The 22,144-nt window shown below is 43.0% G+C and overlaps 1 protein-coding gene and 1 pseudogene across 2 annotated transcripts in view; both read right to left on the reverse strand.

Annotated features, from left to right (window-relative positions):
• hnf1a (HNF1 homeobox a) overlaps positions 1-22,144 on the reverse strand; it is a 208,419-nt gene that overhangs the window by 93,063 nt on the left and 93,212 nt on the right. For both annotated transcript variants that reach the window (XM_043715931.2, XM_088000128.1), the window contains exon 5: positions 7,671-7,828. In XM_043715931.2, coding sequence (XP_043571866.1) covers positions 7,671-7,828 — 158 coding nt within the window. The remainder of the gene's footprint in view (positions 1-7,670; positions 7,829-22,144) is intronic.
• Positions 19,830-19,921, reverse strand: LOC122562906 (U6 spliceosomal RNA; annotated as a pseudogene).

Below are 22,144 nucleotides of genomic sequence, written 5' to 3' on the forward strand. Positions count from 1 at the left end.
AACTTTGGGTGGCTCTGCTACCTCACAGCACCAGGGTCCCAGGTTCAATACCAGCCTTGGGTGACTGTGTTTGGAGTTTGCACATTCTCCCTGTGTCGGTGTGGGTTTCCTCCCACAGTCCAAAGATGTGCAGGTCAGGTGAATTGGCCATAATAAATTGCCCATAGTGTTAGGTGCATTAGTCAGAGGGAAATGGGTCTGGGTGGGTTACTCTCTGGAGGGTTGGTGTCGACTGATTGGGCCGAAGGGCCTGTTTCCACAGTGTAGGGAATCTAATCTAAAAGTCTGGAATTAATTTTGTGCCTGAAACTTCCAAATTAACCTTTAAGCTTAATATTTCTCTGCCTTATACAGTGAATATCAATTTTCAAAGTGGAAGGTTTTTTTATCTCACATTATCTCCTCTCCATTTTGTAAATGGTTGTTAGAGTTCAATTAGAATGCTGTTAGATCTGAAGGACTGGGGCAGTTTAATGCAGGTCCTTCAAGTTTGAGCCAAGATCCACACTGAAATGGAAATGTTTTTGTCTGCAAACTTGGTGGCAAATAAGTTACTGAAGGGCTGCAAATACTTCAAACACCACGGGTGTATGAGCAAAGAGGAAACCAAAGTAATTTGGAAGTGCTGGAAAGCAGGAGCCAGTGTCAACAACAGCAAAGATACCACCAGAATTTCAACAAACATTTCCCGTTCAAAGTCACCTTCAAAGTGATATTTCTTTCCAAGCAGATTTCCTGACGTGATCCAATTCAGTCAGAGCCATCTGGTATCACATGACCCATCTGGCACACTGGCAGCCATTTTATCGGCCATTTTGAGTAATGACTGGACTGCGGAATTGTTGTGAAATAAAACCTGCAGCATGAGAGGAAACAAAACCTGCATTTCTAGGACACTTTTGAATGTCCAAAGTACTTTATGGCCAATGAAGCGGTCACTGTGGCAATGCAGGGAATTGAGAAACCAATGTCCCACAAAATCCAGGAGGTTGGTGAGGGGTAAAAATCACCAGGACCGTGGGGAGAACTAGCTTACTCTTCTTCAAGATAGAGGCAGGTGATATCTTATCGCCATCCGAGAGGGTAACCAGGAGCATAGTACTTTGGACAATTTCTTTTTAATGATTTGTTCACAGAATTACAGGCATCCCTGGTGAGGCCAGCATTTATTACCCCTCCATAACTGCCCTGGAGAAGGTGGTAGCAAGCTGCCTTCTTGAACCGCTGCAGTCCTTGGAGGGTAGGGACACTCCAGTGCTGGTAGGCAGGCGATTCCCATGATTCTGACCCACTGAGGAACTTGTGATAGAGGGGCCAAGTCAGGGTGGTGTGTGACTTGGAGGGGAACTTGAAAGTGCTGTGTCCCCCTGCATTTGCTGCCCAAGGAGCCTTGGTAAGTGTTATGGACCAGACAAAACCTCCTTCAAAATACTCAGAAGATAGTCTCAACCCTAGCTACTTCTTATTTTAAAGGTAACTGTCAGATGTTATGTTCCAGATGCAATTTGATTGGTCAAACTACTCGATGTTAAGCAAAGCACAATTTATTCATATGCTACAGTTAAAATACAGCAAAAGAAAAAAAAATAATAAAATAATTAGCTTAGCTGTAACTTAGCCAAAATAAAAGATACAGTAACTATTACTAATTAACTGTTCTGATATAATAATAACCCATAAACACACGCCTGGCAAAAGCAAAGGCAATAAAATAGATTGTCTCAACGCAACAACAGCAACCCAGAGGGAACGTATCAGGAGAATGCTTACAGAGTGTAGCAGGGAGAGATTGTACTGCAGCAACAACTGCTACTGAAAACCTATGAAAGTGAAAATCCTGGTTCTTTGAGAACTTTACCACACCCATTCAGGCTGCTTCTATTGTTTCAACTTAAACAAAAACTCACGCCTCACAAGCTGTTTACTTTATTGGCTTTCAAATCGACAACTCGGCACTGCCGTTTTAAAATCTCTGTTTAAAAAAAAGGACTAAATGAACTCTTAAAGCTATTGTATTGCCATATGAATTACTGCAGTGTATATCGTATATGGTACATACTGCTACAACAGTGCATTAAGGGTGAAGGGAATAAATGGAGTGGATGTGCCCAGAAACTCCTTGCTCTGAGTGGAGAACACCATCAACTCAGCAAATGCTTGAATCAATTGCCATAAATCAAAGGTGCTATTTCCCTCAATGATAATTTTACTCGACAGATGAACCCAAATTCTATTGAAGTTTTGAGTAAAAGTATTGACAAAAAGAATTTCTACAATTACAATGTGCTTAATCATTTTATACCAACGTAATATTTCAGTGCTGCCCCTGTGTTTCTGACTCATACAAACTGCACTGGCTTGTATATGATTGTTTCCAAAGGATTTCACTCCACTTTACAACAATTGCGCATCTTACAGTGACTATTTAACTGGAGGTTGTACTCATCCATAAAGGCATGGCTCATTAAAAAAAAACCTCAAGGGATAGACGTAAACACACTTCCTGCTGTTTCCCCAGCCAGAACTAAAATGTATCACCTCTCACTGCCCTGATCACTGGGAGGACTTCCAAAAAATTTCAGAGCCGGTTTGTCTGAATTTGCAAGCTGAGCACTTGAGGCACAGTGGTATTGTCGTTATCTCTAAGCCAGGACATCTGGATTCAAGTCCCACCTGCTCCACAGGTGTGTAATAATATCTCTGAACTGCGGGATTAGGAAAATATCTGCAAAACATGTTAGGATTAACATCAAGACATGGACTAGCATTGCATAACGTTCGGTGCAAATTTCTAATGCCTGAAGCTTCCCTCTTTGGTTACTGATAGAATCTACTGACAAGATTAATGAGCCTGTGCTATACAGATACAAAAGTAACAAATGCAATGAGTTAAGTCAGTATTGCGGAAAAATAAGTGCCTACTTTTGCAAAATGACTGGCACTGACACTGCACAGCCGATTTCAACCTATTAATTTGCAGCAGGTGAAGGATTTCCTCAGTGTTCAAATGACTTTGATAGGAGGTTGTCTTGACTATTGTGTTGTATGGAGCCAGCCCAGAAGAGAATTGCTGAGCGTTTGGCACCAGATAGGTAGCACAGTCTTTGGGGCTGTCTGTTATTACTGGAGGAAACAGTATCTCATTGAATCATACAGTCCCTACAGTATGGAAGGAAGGATGCCCCTACAGTATGGATCAAACTTACCTTGCAATTATTTTGATAAGCAGTGCTGTCACCACCTCATTCTTGCAATGGGAGCAGGAAAGAGATAGAATGAGGGTAATTGCCTGGCATCTGTTTCTTTGCAGCTGTACTCTGACCTCACCAGTGTTGTGTTGTGACAAGAATGTCATTCCAGGAACACAAGCAAGTTCAGTCGCCGCAATCCAAGTTCGAGTTGAGTAATACGAGCAAAAGCGAAATGTTTGCTTTTGTTTGATTCTGTTGAAGGGATCATTCAGGCCTATTTAGCTTGGCTCAGCTCCTTGAACAGTCAGTACAGAGAATCCAAACATGTAAAATTAACTTGTATTGACAATTTCCCAGCAGCTTAGATTTCATCTACTGCACCCTCCTCTGAGTTTAAAAGCAAAAGAGACTTTATCATATTTTGAGTCAGCTTGGTTCAGTTTGAAGCTCTCTTTTAAAACATTGTGGCCATTAGCTTTCTGAAGCACTATTTGCAGAAGACCTATCTGTTCTCTTGATGTCCTGGATTCTGATTTCTCTCACCAACACACCAAGAAAAGCAAGTCCTTGGATTTCCTCCTATTGGTGTTTGTTATACTTTTTGGAACTGAAATGGCTAGTGTATTTACCCATGTAATAGCAGTCCCTGCTTTTCATATTAACCCACTTGATGATCAACACTAGTGGGCTATATATAAATTCAATATTTTTATTTAAAAGCGAGTCTTTTAAAATTCAGCAAGTTGATCTTTCAACATATCTACACTGATGACGTCCCATGTGGGAAAAATGGTGGTTGATATCAGAACTCATGGTTTAGAATGTCATATAAAATAATGGTTTTGAGGAGGAGGACTGTTTCAAAAAGTGGATTGCAGAGCTAAGAGTCAAAACTGCTGAAGGTACAACCACCAATGGTGACGTGATTAAAATTGGGATTCTTCAAGAGGCCAGAATTAGCAGAGTGCACAAATCGCAGATGCTGGTTAGGTTGTAGGAGATTACAGAGGAGCCAGGCCATGGAGGAGTTTGAAAACATTGAAGGTAATTCTGAAACTCAGCTTGTTAGTTGAGCAGGAACTACAGTGAGTACAGGAGGGACTGGAGAAAGGGACACGGTCTAAGTCATGGCCTGATCCCAGTTGATGTTTGCACTGGCCAAAGGTGGATCTCAGACTGACGTCAAGCCTGAGTGAAAGGAAAGCAAAACAAAATCTGATCTAACAAGATGGCCTTTCATTGAAACACAAAGACGCAATGCCACAGATTTGGTTTTAACAATAAAATAGAAGTTCATTATGCAAAAGAACTGAAGATAAAGCAGAATAAACCCAAGCTATTTATACATAACACACTTTGAAAAATTTAAAATTTAAAATTTTGAAAAATTTAAAAGCTCACAGTAAAAATACAACCCCAGCTATCCCAACACTATATCTAACTGAATTCAAACACGAGACAGAGTTCACTTTTGCGTCACATCTAAAGGTTAAACTTAACTGTTGCTTTCATTCCTGGTATTAGGAGTTTTGTAATTCTTATACTGACATAAACATTTCCTAACAAACTAAACCAGTGTTTTTCTTTGGGAAAAACTGTTTAGGGTACCTAACTTCCAACTGGATATCAGCAAACTGAAGCCAAAAGCTTTCTAAGCTACGGGTTTTCTCCTCTCTCCTGACAAAAAAAATTTCATCCTTCTAAACAGAAAACAAGCTAATACTCCGTGATGTTACTCTGTCTGCTCATAAAACTCTCCAGACACAAACAAATCTGTTATTACCGCAGGCACTCCTTCTCCCATACTAGTTAACAAAAAAAAACCTGGTTCTAGAAAAACTGAGAAGTTAATCTTTAAATCACCTTATGCGCACAGAATAAAACCAACATGCCACTAGTTCAAAACCCAAATTCAAAAAATAAACAATATTATAAATTATATATTACACCCTTTGCCGTACAACTGCCCCACTTAAGAATGAAAATATACCCTTGGGATGCATTTTACTCATTCATCCAAAGATTACCGAAACACTATTTTTATCTGACATATTATAAGTTTAATGTCAATATGTTACTCCTGTCAGTTACCCAGCAACCATATTTTTCACAAGTCAATGAGAACCACATCACTCAGTGTCCTTCATAGGTACGCTCAATGAAGTATTGCCATTACATTTTCTTTTCCAGGCACATGTACAGCTTTCAAAATATATAGCTGGAGAATTAAGCTCCACCAAATAATCAAAGTGTGTCTCAAAATCTCTCGAAGAAAATCACAGTGTAGCGTTCAATAAAAACAACAGGATCTTCCACATTGTTGGTAATATATATTTCAAAATGATGTAAAGCCAACATAAAACTCATTGTCTTCTTCTCAATCATTGAATATTTTTACTGACATGCTATCAGTTTCTTTGAAAAATGACTAACAGGCTGCTCGATCCCCATCACCTTGCAGTCAAACAGTCTCCACACTGCTGTCACTGGCATCAATAACCAGCTTGAATGGCTCCTCATAATTTGGTATGGATAGAGCAAGTGCAGTTCTTAGCACAGCTTTGCGGTTTTCAAAGCTGCTCTAACACAGAAGAACCTTGATTATCCAGCATTCAATTAACCGAATTTTCGGATTATCCGAACAAGTTCACAATGTCCCGATGCGTGGCTAACTATGTTATCCGGCATTCGATTAACCGAATGAAATACTCCCCGCTCATGTCCTTTGGATAGTCAAGGTTCCTCTTTACTCCCATACCCCATTCAAATTTTCCCTTTCCCTTCAACAAATTTGTTACAAGGTGCGACAACAATGCTGAAGTTCAGGGTGAACATGCGATAAAATCCACTCGTGAACGTAACATAAAATTTCACATTTTGTCCTAGACATGGGAAAATCCAAAATACCATTTGCTTTCATTTCTGTAGGTACAGTGTGGCCCAAATAAGTCATTTTTGCTTCGGCAAATTCACTCTTAGCCAGCTTTATAACCAAACTCCATTTTCATCATCAATCAAACCATTGAGTAAATGACTTTCCTAGGTTTATCTAAAAATAACCAAATCATCGATGTAAACAACATTTTATAGTCTCTCAATTTATTGGCTAACTGTTGAAACATGTCAAAATGCTGACATATTTTCATTCCAAATGGCATGACTTTGTCTTGGATAAAATCCATCTGGTGTGAACAAAGCCAACATTTCTTTCCTCCAATCAGTCAACAGAACTTACTGTTACTGATAAGAGAGAATGTCACAGCTGTACGGAGGAAGAACACCTTGGGAAGGCTCATGCGGTGAGGCCACATGGGTAGCACTCAGGAATAGGAAGGGTGCAATCATTTTGATGGGATTGTCCTACATACCTCCCAACAGCCAGCGGCTAATAATGGAACAGATATGTGGACAGATAAGTAAATGGCAGAACCCTTAGAAGCATCATCTTACAGTGGGATCTAGGCATACAGATCCACAGTTCCCTGAAAGCAACATCACAAGTGGATAAGGTGGTGAAAAAGGCATATGGCATGCTCATTGGATGACTGTTAGATGAATTTTACTGGACTACATTGGGCTGGAAATAAGGCACAGAACAAGCAATAATACCACTTGACTGGCAACATGTCATTGCCTGGCGAGAACCTCACCCCAATGCCTGGCCAGTACAGACATGATGGGCCAAATGGCCTCCTTCTGGAAATGTAAAGTTCTATGATTTCTATAAATGGTTATAAATATGCAGTGCGATGCTCCTATTGCACAATCTGAAACACCAACCTGTATGAAAATGTTGCCCCTCAGGTCCCTTCTAAATCTTTCCCCTCTGACTGTAAACCTATACCCTCCAGTTTTTGACTCCCCTCCTCTGAGAAAAAGACCCAGCTATCCATGCTCCTCGTGATTTTATAGACTTCTATAAGGTCATCCCTCAGCCTCCGATGCTCCAGGGAAAACAGCCCCAGCCTGTTCAGCCTCTCCCTGCAGCTCAAACCTCCAATCACAGCAACATTCTTGTAAATCTTTTCTGAACCTTTCCAAGTTTAACAAATGCTTTCCTATAGCAGGGAGACCAGAATTATGCGCAGTATGTCAGAAGTGGTATCACCAATGTCCTGTACAGCCGCAATATGACATCATAACTCCTATACTCAATGCACTGACCAATGAAGGCAAATGTACCAAATGTCTTCTTCACCACCCTGTTCATCTGCGACTCCACTTTCAAGAAACTATGCATCTGCACCCCTAGGTCTCTTTGCTCGGCAACCCCACCCAGGGCTCTACCATTAACTGTATAAGTCCTTCCCTGGTTTGCCTTTCCAAAATAAAAACTAATCAATTTAATGTGTACGATATGAGCAAGTTTGATTACTGAGTCTGGGGAATGAAAGTGCAGTGAAGACACACCTTAACTTCCTTGTTGACAGCATCATTTTCTGCAATTGAGTATGATTCAATAATTCCAGACATACTTACCAGTTTGGTATCAGTCGTTAACAAGCTATGGCTTGGCTCCAGACCTGGAGGAGAAACAGGCTGCAGTACAGTGTGAGTTGTCACCATGGTGCTGTTACCCTGATGACTCACAGATGTCGGCACAACATCATTGGAAGCTTGCTGCCCGTATCTTATACCTGTCACAAGAAAAGGAAAGAGAACTTAGGGGATTTGTTGAAAAGCACTTATTGTGAGTGCAGAAAGCATCAGCTCTATTAACATCTTGTGGCAATGATGTATACTGAGGGTCAAATATTGGTCACTGCATGTTGTTTTAGTTCTGAGTATGATGGGGTTAAGAAAATTGGTGTGTAATTGACCACATTATTTAACATTTACAACATTCAAATCACATCACAATAAATGAATTATGTCAGACTTGTCCATCTTTGGCGTCTTTGTCATCGGGTTGGTGAACAAGGAGTACTTTTGTGTTCACTCTTGTGCTGTTGCTAGCCATCACCAAATATGGAATAAAATTAATTTGCATTTATGAATAGATGTAAACATCCCAAAGGAAACTGCAGAGGGATGGGGGATAGCAAGGGAAAGAGAGTGGTAAATAAACACAATAAGTGATGGAATTAATGCTGAAACATGATGGGAAATTCAGGAGAGATAGCTGAACATTTGACCAATAAGATAGACTTTTACTGGGTTTTTTAAGACTAGGATGAAGTAGAAAAGTTTAATGAAGGAGTATCAGAGAGCGGGAGAAAAAGAATTCACAATACATCTTACAGAACAGAGTGGACACTCGAGAGAGTTATTTGAATAGAGAACCCTTAATCTTCCTCTAAACCCTAGGATGAATGTGCTAAGCTATGTCAAACTTCACATTTCCAGTTGTCTTGTAAATATCTGGTTTTAATGTAATAAGGTAATTATTAGGACAAGTAATCGTGCATGATGTTAACATCCAGTGAACCATATTTACTATGATTTTGGTTTGCACAAGTTTGTAATTAGTAACATTTGAAAAGGTCACTTGGCTGAGCAACTGAAAATAGTTTGGCTTTGCTTGGACATTCAGTTATCTTTCCCACTGGGCACTCACCTGTCTCTCAATTTATTTAAGGCACACATTTTTACATTTTTTAAAACAAGCTACAAAATCAGTCAAACTTGGAGTGTCATGGATCAATCTTTATGACCTTGTATGTCTGGGAGATGGGTTTGACTCCAGACCAGGGTGAAAGTCACTGTACAATAGCTGCCAAGTATTACATTAATTTAAGCAATGTCTATTCAGTTGGTGCAATACCAGGCTACCTTCAATTCAGAGATGCTGAGATCAAAATGGCAACATAATGGAGAACCCCAGACTAATGTTCTGGGGACATGCATTCAAATCCCACCATGGCAGAAATTTGAAATCAACAATAATGTGGGATAAAAGTCTAACAGTTCAGATCATTGTTGATTGTCATAAAAACCCAGTCCTTTAGAGAAGGATTATCTGCCTTCCTTATCTGGTCTGGCATGTCACTAAGTGACTCTGGACCCAGAGCAATGTGGTCGACTCTTAATTGCTCTACGGGGCAATTAGGAACAGGCAACAAGTGTTGTCTGAGCCAGAGTTGTCCACATCCAAACATTAACATGCTGGAATAGGAAATACCAATGTCACACTGGTGAATCAGGAAGGTGCTGTTCTGACACAGCGTGAAAGCACCTGAATGGAGGAAGCGTTGTTCAGCATCTAACCCATAATAGCTGATATGGTGCTGACACGAGTGACAAGCGTTGGGAAGATACGGGTGAATCTTTCCAGCCCTGGAACAATGTGGGCAGTGGCGAGTCAGTTGGGAAATTACAATGAGTTCAGTTAATTGACATTCTTACTCAGGGTGGCGTGGTGACTCAGTGGTCAACACTGCTGCCTCACGGTCCAGGGACCCGGGTTCGATTCCTGCCTCGGGTGACTGTCTGTGTGGAGTTTGCACATTCTCCTTGTATCTGCGTGGGTTTCCTCTGGGTGCTCTGGTTTCCTCCCACAATCCAAAGATGTGCAGGTCAGGTGAATTGGCTGTGCTAAATTGCCCGTGCTAAATTGCCCAAAGTGTTCAGGGATGTGTAGGTTAGGTGTATTAGTCAGGGGTAAAATGTAGAGTAATAGGGAATGGGTCTGGGTGGGATACTCTTCGTAGGGTCGGTGTGGACTTGTTAGGCCACATGGCCTGTTTCCACACTGTAGAGATTCTATTCTATTCTCACTTTGCGCAAAGATGGGTGCTCAAAGCATCTCTACCTTGTCTTGTCCACCTCATTCACAACTTATAACACCACATTATTCCTGCCTTGCCTGGCATTGTAGTGCAGATACCAGGTCAGGAAGCCTGTCTCTGTAGTGATCCGTCAAGGGTGTGGGATACATTGCTGTACAGTACCGTGCTGTGTCAATCCCACACCAGCACCATGTCCAGCAAACACACTCCATGTGCTTCAACCCAATCACCATCTCTCAAAGTCGAAGGGGAGCAGTTCTCAGTCAAATTAAGGAGTCCATTGTAGGTCATTTGCAATGCATAAAGGAACATGAAAGTTTGGAGGAGTCATTGGTGGGTCAAAAGAGCCAGCCTCAGTGGGATCTGTTGGTTTTCGAGTTTTGGGCAGGGCAATTAGAGGCCAAATGTCCTGCCCAAATGCATGCTTTTCCCCCCAGCTCAGCTGGAAATCCCACAGGGTAGAGGGTAGCAGATGGAGTGGAGGTGGAAGCCAATGCACCTCTGGGGTGTCCTCAGAGGAGACAGTTAGGGGCCTGTAAGGGGTTCCTCTTCTGGCTGGGTGCCCCATCACCTTGTAAGGAAAGAGGCACCTGGAGTGAGTTCCACCTGACGCCAGTGGTGACAGTGATGGAGTGCAGGACGGTGCACACACCCAGGGAGCATCACGTGTGCTGGACCACTACCAGATCCCTTCCTGACTGGGGCCGAGTAGGTGCTTTGTCTCTGGCAGCCCTCCAAGTGCCAGCACCCCATGGCTTTTCATCCCCAACCAGCTGTAGAGATCATGGAAGCCCTACAGTATGGAAGCAGACCATTCGGCCCATCAAGTCCATTCCAACCCTCCAAAGAGCATCCCACCCAGACCCACATCATCCCTGTAATCCCATGGATGATCCACCTAACCTGCACATCTTTAACTGTGGGAAGAGACCAGAGCACATGGATGGATATGGGGAGGGCGTGCAATGTCCACACAGACAGTCGCCCAAGGGTGGAATCGAATCCACCAGGTGCCTGGTGTTCTGAGGCAGCAGTGCTAACCACTGAACTACTGTGCTGCCTTATGCATCAATGATGTGTTTGCCTGTCAGGACATGTGGTGACGCTAGGTTCTACATGAGGGGTCACAGCCCTCTGCAGCTAAGGCAAGGATTCTCTCCTCGAGACAGAGAAGAGATGAATGTCAGGCTCAACACCACCCACCTTGGTCCTTTCTGTGCTATTGTGGGCTGTTTTCTCCTGGAACAGTTGGGATGCAGTGTGGAGGTTCAGGGTGACTCAATAGGCTGAATGGTCACTATCTGCATTGTAGGGATTCCATGATGCAAGGACAGGGACTGAGTGAGATGAAAGTGGCTGGCACAGCTGTGTGTGCTGGTGAGAGAGAGTTGGCAAAATGCCCCAAATGGGTGCAGAGGGCAGGAAGGCTTTGTGGCCTGGGGTGGTGGGGCCACAATAATTGGAAGATGCTGCATGCAGTAGTGCAACAGATGTTAGCCTTGGTGAGAAGTAGAGTGAACATGAAGCAGCAGAGCGCATCTGATGGTCCTTACAGTGCCAGGGTGGAGAAGGTCATTATTCATCTTCCCATGTTGTTGGATGTTCCTCCAGGCTGTCAACGGCACAGTGACCCTTTCAGAATCATAGAATCCCTACAGTACGGAAACAGGCCCTTTGGCCCAACAAGTCCACACCTACACTCAGAAGAGTAACCCACCCAGACCCATTCCCCTACCCTATTGTCCTATATTTACCCCTGACTAATGCACCTAGCCTACACCTCCCTGGACAATTTAGCATGGCCAATTCACCTAACCTGCACATCTTTGGATTGTGGGAGGAAACCCACGCAGACACAGGGAGAATGTGCAAACTCCACACAGACAGACAGTCACCCGAGGCTGGAATCGAACTCAGGTCCCTGACACTGTGAGGCTGCAGTGCTAACCACTGGGCCACCATGCCGCCCTTTGTTTTAATGGCACTTTGCTGGCAATTTCAGCCTAAAATGGCAGAGTTGGTGCGACTGCCTTCCCTCCTGCTCCTAAGGAAAGAGGACGACTTTCCTTTCCATCAAAGCATCGAAGTCCCAGCTGGCGAAGCCGGGTGCCAATTGCCCTGCTTACCCATGTCTTCCAGAATCCAGCAACAGTGCACTCTGAATGGCACTGCCTGGTTGAGTACTGTGCCAACGGCATGAAACCCAGAAGGTCCCAGCAGTGGTCAGTACTTCTACCACCAGTGAGAAGACAGTGCCATTGAGGTAGGGTGCATTCACGCAGAGGAATAGTGTGACGTAACTTGCTAGAGCTTATAGAAGGAAGCACTTCATTGAATCCTCCCAAAAACTGACACTTAGTTGATTTTGGGTAAAATTTCTGCCCCGGTCTTCAACAGCACCAAATATGCCCGGTTGCTAAAGTGGCTGAGATACATTAACGTAATGGGCTTGTTAGTAGACGACTAAACCAAAGAATGTCAATCCCATCATGCAGATTGAGAATTTGAATTCAGTTTTTAGTAAAAAGAATTTTGCATTGCCATAAATACCCAGCTAGCTTACTCATATCATTTAAGGAAGAAATTATCAATGAAATTAATTGGCAAAAGTTTGACACTGACATTAAAAGTGATCATGAAGACATTGGGTCATTCTGAATGTCTAACTGGTTCACTCATGTCCTTCAGTTAAAAAAAAAAATTGGATAATCCTCCCAAGATTGACCTACATGTCATGTGAAATCTGAGCTTGTAAGGTGTCTTCATGTTTGAAACTTTGGAAATAATTTTAAACTAACTCATTGGCACCTCACATGATCATGGTGGCTCAGTGGTTAGCACTGCTGCCTGAAAGCGCCAAGGACCTTGGTTCAGGCGGCTGTCTGTCTGTGTGGAGTTTGCACATTCTCTCCATGTCTGCGTGGATTTCCTCCCACAGTCCAAAACTGTGCTTGGATGAACTGGCTATGCTAAATTGCCCATAGTGTCACAGGGATGTGCAGGTTAGGTGGATTAGCCATGGGAAATGTGGGGTTACGGGGATGGGGTGGGTCTGGGTGGGATGCCCTTCAGAGGTTTGGTGTAGACTTGATGGGCTGAATGGCCTGCTTCCACACTGTAGGGATTCTATGATTTGTGGACGTCAATGTTGAACAAAATTAAGGGAATATTTAAAAGTGGAATTGCAGCTGATCTCACCATATTTCCCCAGTGGAAAGGTTGGGTTCAATTTCAAAATAAATCTCTTTGTCTGTCAGTTGTAATATTTTTAAATAATGTGCAAATGCATTGGATTATCAAAAATTATTAATTTCAAGCACTGATGAAAAGTAATGTTTCTTTTGAAGCACACCTTCTGTAACAGTGATGTATTTATGGCCGTAACGACCCTTCACTCCTTCTGAACAAAAGCATCAATTTTGAGACATCAACAATTGGGCTCAGACTGCTCAAATACATTTCACACAGGATTCCTATAGCTGACAGACAGAAGAGGCTTTTATCCTCAGCCAGTTCCAAAGATGACAGGCCAGTGCCTAACCTATTTCATTACTCAGTCCCCTGATTAAATACGCTGTAAATTTAAAATAGCACACACACACAGTACATTTTTATCTACTAACACAGGCTGACTCAATAAAAACGAACAGTTACTAATAGTGTAAGCAATAAGGATGGGATTTTTGGTATCACTGTGCAACAGACCTTGACAATTAGAAAGAAAATCCAGTTTTCCAATTCTGAAGCTAATTAATCAGCCGTCGCATCTGAATTCGTATATGCACCATCCCACAATATCAAGTAAGCCCACACTTTACATTAATGTGAAATAAAATTTAGAAAATTACTTACTTCGAGGAAGTTGAAAAAATGATATGGAATTTGTCAAATGCCAAGAAGGGCAAAGGCAGGTAGAGGAGCACAGCAGTGTTAATGTAAATGGGTAATTGTGACCAACATCATCCCACAGCACTGAACTATTGTAACACCTGAATCAGGGCCAACATTGATACAGGTCTCTGCAAGGGAGACTACAGGAATGATGAAAGGTGGATTAATAAGCTTTTAATTATCTGGATGGCATTTTAACAAAGTTCCCAAAGCACAGAAATATTGCACAATGTTAGCACTGTAGTGTGTGATCTGAACATTGGTGTTTCCATGCATGTAAATGCAATACTGCTTCAACAATGCAGAGAACAGAACCTACTGAAAGCAACACAATTTAATGTTAATATTATGTGCCACTGCACTCTTTTACTACTCCATTTCCTTCTTCCTTTGTGTTTAAGTTTGTTCGCCTGTTTTAATCTTGCTCTGGATTAGAGTGGTGTTGGAAAAGCACAGCAGGTCAGGCAGCATCTGAGGAGCAGGAAAATCAACGTTTCAGGCAAAAGCTCTTCATCAGGAATGGAGGCAGGGTGCCTGCAAAGTGGAGAGATAAATGAGAGGAGAGGGTAGGGATAGGGAGAAAATAGCATAGAGTAAGAGCTTCAGGGCAGAGGAGATGACCTGGGGTTTGCAGTGAGAGAGAGAGACTCACTGAGATTCTTGTAGAGAGAGGAGGAAAACTTCTTCGAGGCAGGCATCCTTGCAAGAGGATTTGCAGTAGGGTTAAAATCAACGAGGTTAAAAACAAGAACTGCAGATTCTGGAAACCAGAGTCTAGATTAGAGTGGTGCTGGAAAAGCACAGCAGGTCAGGCAGCATCCGAGGAGCAGGAAAATCGATTTTTCGGGCAAAAGTCCTTCATCAGGAATAGAGGCAGGGTACCTGCAGAGTGGAGAGATTTTCCTGCTCCTCGGATGCTGCCTGACCTGCTGTGCTTTTCCAGCACCACTCTAATCTAGACTCTGGTTTCCAGAATCTGCAGTTCTTGTTTTTACCTCGTTGATTTTAACCCTACTGCGAATCCTCTTGCAAGGATGCCTGCCTCGAAGAAGTTTTCCTCCTCTCTCTACAAGAATCTCAGTGAGTCTCTCCACTCTGCAGGCACCCTGCCTCTATTCCTGATGAAGGGCTTTTGCCCGAAACGTCAATCTTCCTGCTCCTCGGTTGCTGCCTGACCTGCTGTGCTTTTCCAGCACCACTCTATTCTAGACCCGTTTCCAGCATCTGCAATCCTTGATTTTACCCTGTTTTAATCTTGCTGCCTGTTTATATGCTTCTTTTTCCTCCTCCTCATTTCTGTCAGAGGCTGATTTCTCCTCTGTCCTGCTCTGCCTTCCTTGATGCTGCCACCATCTTGGTGAATCACTGAAGATGGTTGTTTAGTCAGTGAGAAAGAGCAGAAAAGAAACTTTCACTTGTGAGGGGGTGGATCCCAAATTAAGGCTCATAAACATATATAAGCACAATAAATTCAATAGGAAATTCAGGAGAGACCCAAAACTGTGATAAAGATTTGGCAAATATTGCTATCATAAAGAATAGTGGAGCTAAATGGCAGATATATTTATGGAGAAGGTCATAGAATCACTGCAGTGCAGATACAGGCCATTCAACCCATTGAGTCTGCATCAACTCCCCGCAGAGTATCCCACACAGACACATGTAGAATGTGCAAGCTCCACACAGACAGTCAGCCAAAGCTGGAATTGAACCTGGGTCCTTCATGCTGTGTGGCAGCAGTGTAAACCACTTAGCCACCATGTTGTTACTTAGATAAGTAAGGAACAGTTGAATATGGATAGAGGCTGAAGAAGAATCATACTGAATTTGAAACATTGATTCTGCTCACAGACCCTGCTGAGTTACTCCAGCACTTTGTCTTTGTTCCAGATTTCCATTGTCCACAGTCATTTGTTTTTGAAAAGATGGATATGCTGGAGAGTGAGACAAGGAACCATGTTGGGAACTTGTGTGTAGACAAGTCGAGCTGAATGGGCTGTTTCTGTGCTGTAGGCCAAACGTGGTACTTAATATCTCACCAAAGTGTTTCACTTCAGTGTCAGCTATTTGTGTGTGCAGCAGAACTGGGATAAGTCAGACATACTGGAGAGGCCAAGGGAGATTGGGTGACTGTTTTGAAGAATACCTCTGTTCAGTTAGAGTCATAGAGTCATAGAGATGTACAGCATGGAAACAGACCCTTCGATCCAACTCGTCCATGCCGACCCAATCTAGTCCCACTTGCCAGCACCCGGCCCATATCCCTCCAAACCCTTCCTATCCATATACCCATTCAAATACCTTTTAAATGTTGCAATTGTACAGCCTGCACCACTTCCTCTGGCAGCTCATTACATACACGTACCACCCTCTGTGTGAAAACGTTTCCCCTTAGGTCTCTATCTTTCCCCTCTCACCCTAAACCCATGCCCTCTAGTTTTGGACTCCCTGACTCCAGGCAAAAGACTTTGCCGATTTATCCTATCCATGCCCCTCATAATTTTGTAAAGCTCTATAAGGTCACCCCTCAGCCTCCAAAGCTCCAGGGAAAACTGCTCCAGCCTGTTCAGCCTCTCCCTATAGCTCAAATCCTCCAACCCTAGCAACATCCTTGTAAATCTTTTCTGAACCATTTCAAGTTTCACAACATCTTTCCATTAGGAAGGAGACCAGAATTGCACGCAATATTCCAACAGTGGCCTAACCAATGTCCTGTACAGCCGCAACATGACCTCCCAACTCCTGTACTCAATACTCTGACCAATAAAGGAAAGCATACCAAACGCCTTCTTCACTATCTTATCTATCTGTGACTCCACTTTCAAGGAGCTATGAACCTGCACTCCAAGGTCTCTTTGTTCAGCAACACTCCCTAGGACCTTACCATTAAGTGTATAAGTCCTGCTAAGATTTGCTTTCCCAAAATGCAGCACCTCGCATTTATCTGAATTAAACTCCATCTGTCACTTCTCAGCCCATTGGCCCATCTGATCAAGATCCTGTTGTAATCTGAGGTAACCCTCTTCGCTGTAAACTACACCTCCAATTTTGGTGTAATCTGCAAACTTACTAACTGTACCTCATATGCTCGCATCCAAATCATTTATATAAATGACAAAAAGTAAAGGACCCAGCACTGATCGTTGTGGCACTCCACTGGTCACAGGCCTCCAGTCTGAAAAACAACCCTCCACCACCACCCTCTGTCTTCTACCTTTGAGCCAGTTCGGTATCCAAATGGCTAGTTCTCCCTGTATTCCATGAGATCTAACCTTGCTAATCAGTCTCCCATGGGGAACCTTGTCGAACCCCTTACTGAAGTCCAAAGAGATCACATCTACCGCTCTGCCCTCATCAATCAGTTTGTTACTGCTTCAAAAAACTCAATCAAGTTTGTGAGACATGATTTCCCATGCACAAAGCCATGTTGACTATCCCTAATCAGTCCTTGCCTTTCCAAATACATGTACATCCTGTCCCTCAGGATTCCCTCCAACAACTTGTCCACCACAGAGGTCAGGCTCACTGGTCTATAGTTCCCTGGTTTGTCCTTACCACCCTTCTTGAACAGTGGCACCACGTTTGCCAACCTCCAGTCTTCCAGCACCTCACCTGTGACTATCGATGATACAAATATCTCAGCGGTTCTCAAACATCACTTGAAACATTAATTCTCTGACCTAATCTCACCATGATCTCTCTGTCTTCAGCCTCCTACGGCATTCCAATAAAACTCAATGGATGTTCATCTCTGTTGAAATCTCCCAAACTCAACATTAAGTTCAACAATCCCTGATCTTAACCATTGCTCCCATTTTCAGAGACAGCCACAAGTGATAATGAATTGTATTTCCCATTTTGACCTCTGCAGACACAGCTTTTGTTTCTTTACTTGTCCCATCACCATCCACGGTCACCACGGACCATCGGCCCTTTTGTTACTGAATCAGTCTACTCTTCTGCTCTTTCAGACACCTTCCTTTTGGTTTCTCCCCTCCTCGCCACCCGTTTAAAACCTGTTACATTTCCAACTCACCTAGGTCTGTGACTTGAAGCATGTCTCTGACTTCACAGAACAGCTGAGTATTTCAAGTAATACCAATTTTAAATGTCAGATTCCGAGCATCCACAGTGTTTTGCTTCCCTGCTGAGCTAACTCATCACTTGACTGCTTCTCTGAAGAGGTTGATTCAAAAATATCTTTGGATTGAAGCATGATCGTTAGTACCAGGCTCTTGCAGTATCCCTCCCTCTACGCCAGGACCCACCTTATCCTGAAGTGTGTAATAATATCTCTGAATAGGTTGATTAGAGAATATGTACTCAATCCTTGAGCGTCTTGAATTGCAGTGGTAATGTCCCTGCCTCGAGACCAGAGGTTTGGGTTCATTTCCCACCTGCCCCAGAGATCCAGCATAACACATCCAAACAGGCTGATGAAAATGACTAAGTCCCATCCTCCATTATATGAAAGAGAATTCCCCAGGCTCATTTTATCATGCAGTTGTGAAAATATGGTTCTTATGCCCGAAACGTCGATTCTCCTGTTCCTTGGATGCTGCCTGACCTGCTGTGCTTTTCCAGCAATACATTTTCAGCTGTGATCTCCAGCATCTGCAGTCCTCACTTTCTCCGTGAAAATATGGTTGGCTTACGTTGCAACATACTATTACTCTCAATGAAGCCCAAATGCATTTATGAAGACTTTTTAATGAGAACAGAAAGATTTGCATTAGAAACAGGAAACATTTCCACGACTGCATTTTCTTAAACCTCCTCAGGGTGAATAGGAGGGCGACTGCTGACACAGACTGGGTTTCCCAATCTCAAACAAGGAGGACCTGAAGCAGGCTTTAGGTTTTCATTTCCAGATGGTCTAAAGCCCATTTCTGGTATGAGCTTTGGATGCTTATGGCTTAGATTTGGGTAGACCGGCAAGAGGCTGGAAGAATACAGCAAGTTGGCAGCAATCAGGAGGTGCAGAAGTTGACGTTTCGGGTGTAACCCTTCTTCACGTTACATCCGAAACGTTGACTTCTCTACCTCCTGATGCTGCCTGGCTTGCTGTGTTCTTCCAGCCTCCTGCCTGTCTACTTTGGATTCCAGCATCTGCAGTTTTTTAAAATCTCTATCATTTAGACTTGAGCAGTATGGCAAATGATGCACTAACCGCACAGAGTGGGTATGTGTATATGTGGCCTATAATATTGGATACTTTGTTTTTCATTTTCTGCCTATAAAATGCTGCAATACTGACTCATTGCCAGGCTGGTAAACCTGAAGACATGTAAACAATGGATCAATGGGTTTGAGGCTATATATATAGAAAGACAAAAACTTCAAGGTAAGATACAGCATCAGTTCAGCGCCTTCCTTGGGCTTCAGCTGTTTAACAGGTTTTTACATTGAGGTGTTTGTTAATGAGATTTACAAGAAATTTCAGCACAACTCAGCCTATATTTTAGCAAAATGTGCTGTTTCAGGACATTCAGAGCCATACACAGCAGAAAACAGGTCCTTAAATTCAATTCCCAGTCTGTGTTGCTCACTGAATCCAGCTAAAGTAGTGGCAGGAATTCTAAAATTGGCCTCAGTGTTTCTGGGTCTCCAGAGAAGAGAGCTGTTCAAGGTTTATCGCTCCACAACAAATATGCAGTAACTCCTTACCGGGACGTGCATCTCAATGGATAGTATAGTATATCACAGAATCCCTACAGTGTGACCCAATGAATCCACACTGACTCTCTGAAGACTAACCCACATAGACCCATTTCCCTACCCTATTAGTCTACATTACCCCTGACTAATGCACTTAACCTACACTTCCCTGAACAAATGACCAAATCACCTAACCTACACATCTTTGAATTGTTGGAGGAAACCAGAGCACCCACAGGAAACCCACGCAGACAGGGGGAGAATGTGCAAACCTCACACAGACAGTCACCCGAAGCTGTATTCAAACCCAAGTCCCTGGCGCTGTGAGGCAGCGGTGCTAAACACTGAGCCACTGTGCTGCTCCAATATGGAACGCTTCACGAATTTGCATGTCATTCTTGTGCAGGGGCCATGCTAATAGGATTTCAGTATTGAGCATGACCTCCAAAGGTCTGTCAGGAATCATGATCAAAGCCTCTTTGTGATAACAGTCCATTGCTATAAGATGTCAGAGGGTGAGCCAGGAACGAGGCAATCAATACATTTAGAGAGAGTCATAGAGATGTACAGCACAGAAACAGACCCTTCGGTCCAAGCCGTCCATGCCAACCAGATATCTCAACACAATCTAGTCCCACCTGCCAGCACCCGGCCCATATCTCTCCAAACCCTTCCTATTCATATACCCATCCAAATGCCTCTTAAATGTTGCAATTGAACCAGCCTCCATCACTTGCTCTGGCAGCTCATTCCATACACGTACCACCCTCTGCGTGAAAAGGTTGCCCCTTAGGTCTCTTTTATATCTTTCCTCTCTCGCCCTAAACCTATGCCCCCTAGTTCTGGACTCCCCCCCCCCCCCCACTCAGGGAAGAGACTTTGTCTATTTGCCTTATCCATGCCCTTCATGATTTTATAAACCTCTATATGGTCACCCCTCAGCCTCCGACGCTCCAGGGAAAACAGCCCCAGCCTATTCAACACCCCCCCACCCCCCCACCCCCGAGCTGAAATCCTCCAACCCTGGCAACATCCTTGTAAATCTTTTCTGAACCCTTTCAAGAGGAGGCAAGATAACTGTAAAAAGAGATGAGACCAAGCAGACCATATATGGGCTCAAAGGGAGATCCCAAGGTCACTACATTGAGTGAAATTTTTTGTTGTTCAAAGGACAGATGAATAAACTGAGGAAGGATTTCCAGTATCGTTATTTAGCAGCTTGCGATTTCTCTCAGTAATTTGGAATGGCAGCCTGATTAGAAACGTTTGCTCTAAGCTGCGAGGTTGCAGCCCTCTCCCAGGTTCCACGCTCCAAAACTGCAGCATTGATTTCTGGCTTCAGTTGGAAAGAAAATTAGAGGGAATGCTGATGGTTGGCTGGAGATCCACAACATGCATTGAAAGCAAATTGCTACTTTTATTAACCTGACGCGAACTGATCTTCCCATTGTGTTTCATCCGGTAGAAATATGGTTAAAAATCGCCCAGCGAAAAGCGTTTCAGTTCGATATAGAGTTGGCTTTAGTTACTGAAGTATGTAGGATTGAGTGTTCAAAGTACAATGGCATTTTCCATCACATTATTAAGATAGCTATATTTAAATATAAAAATGACCCAATGCATTTTACAAATATTGGATATGTGCCTAATCACAAATAATTGCAAACAAAATCTGTAGAGATAGTCCTACGAAAGGTTAGAATTGATATGTGATCAGGTGTGGCATTTGTCTGCAATGAATACTACATTCTCAAGCTGTTGAGCAGACCATCAGATAGGATTGTTATAAGAAGTTAGTAAACATGGCCAATAAGGATGGATATACGGTGTTTACTGGATTCAGAAATAAATGATGAATAAAATTGCTTTCCATTTAAAGTAAGCTTACAAAAATGACAGGGTTGCTTTAGCAGAAGAGGGCACATGATGGGAAAGAGGAACAGTGGCCGAATGGATCTTTTATCGAGTCTATTGAGTTTTATCTGTGACAGATTTCCACAGAGAAAACGGAGAAAAGCAGATGTGACCAAAACCCCCTCTCTAATCCTCCACTGGTTCACTCTGGTCTGCTGTTCATCGTCAGCTTGATTCAGAATCAAACACAATTTTTTAAAAATATCTACGAGAAGCTCTGGTTGAAGTGTTGCACAATGAGAGTTGGAACTGAGTGGGTCACTGATTTTACTTTGTGTATTAACCACCATGCCCTTTTGTGTATTAACCACCATCAGAATATAGCAACTGGTCTTCTTGGTCAGTACAACTAGATCTGGAGTGATGTCATAGAATCACAGAGCACGGAAACAGACCCTTCAGTCTAACCCATCCATACTGACCAGATATCCTAGCCTAATCTAGTCCCATTTGCCAGCATTTGGCCCATATCCCTCTAAACCCTTCCTATTCATTTACCTGTCTAGATGTCTTTTAAAGGTAATTGTACCAGCCTCCACCACTTCCTCGGGCAGCTCATTCCATACACGCATCACTCTCAGCCTCATGTTTAAGAGACATATCGAAGAGTGTGGTGCTGGAAAAGCACAGCCGGTCAGGCAGCATTGAGGAGCAGGAGAACTGACATTTCAAGCATAAGCTCTTCACTATGATCTTCCTGATGAAGAGCTTATGCTCAAAATGTTGATTCTCCTGCTTTTCAGATGCTGCCTGATCGGCTGT

The sequence above is a fragment of the Chiloscyllium plagiosum genome, unplaced genomic scaffold (assembly GCF_037043375.1).
Source record: "Chiloscyllium plagiosum isolate Xiang-an unplaced genomic scaffold, Cpla_swu_hap1 HiC_scaffold_24, whole genome shotgun sequence".
Taxonomy (NCBI): domain Eukaryota; kingdom Metazoa; phylum Chordata; class Chondrichthyes; order Orectolobiformes; family Hemiscylliidae; genus Chiloscyllium; species Chiloscyllium plagiosum.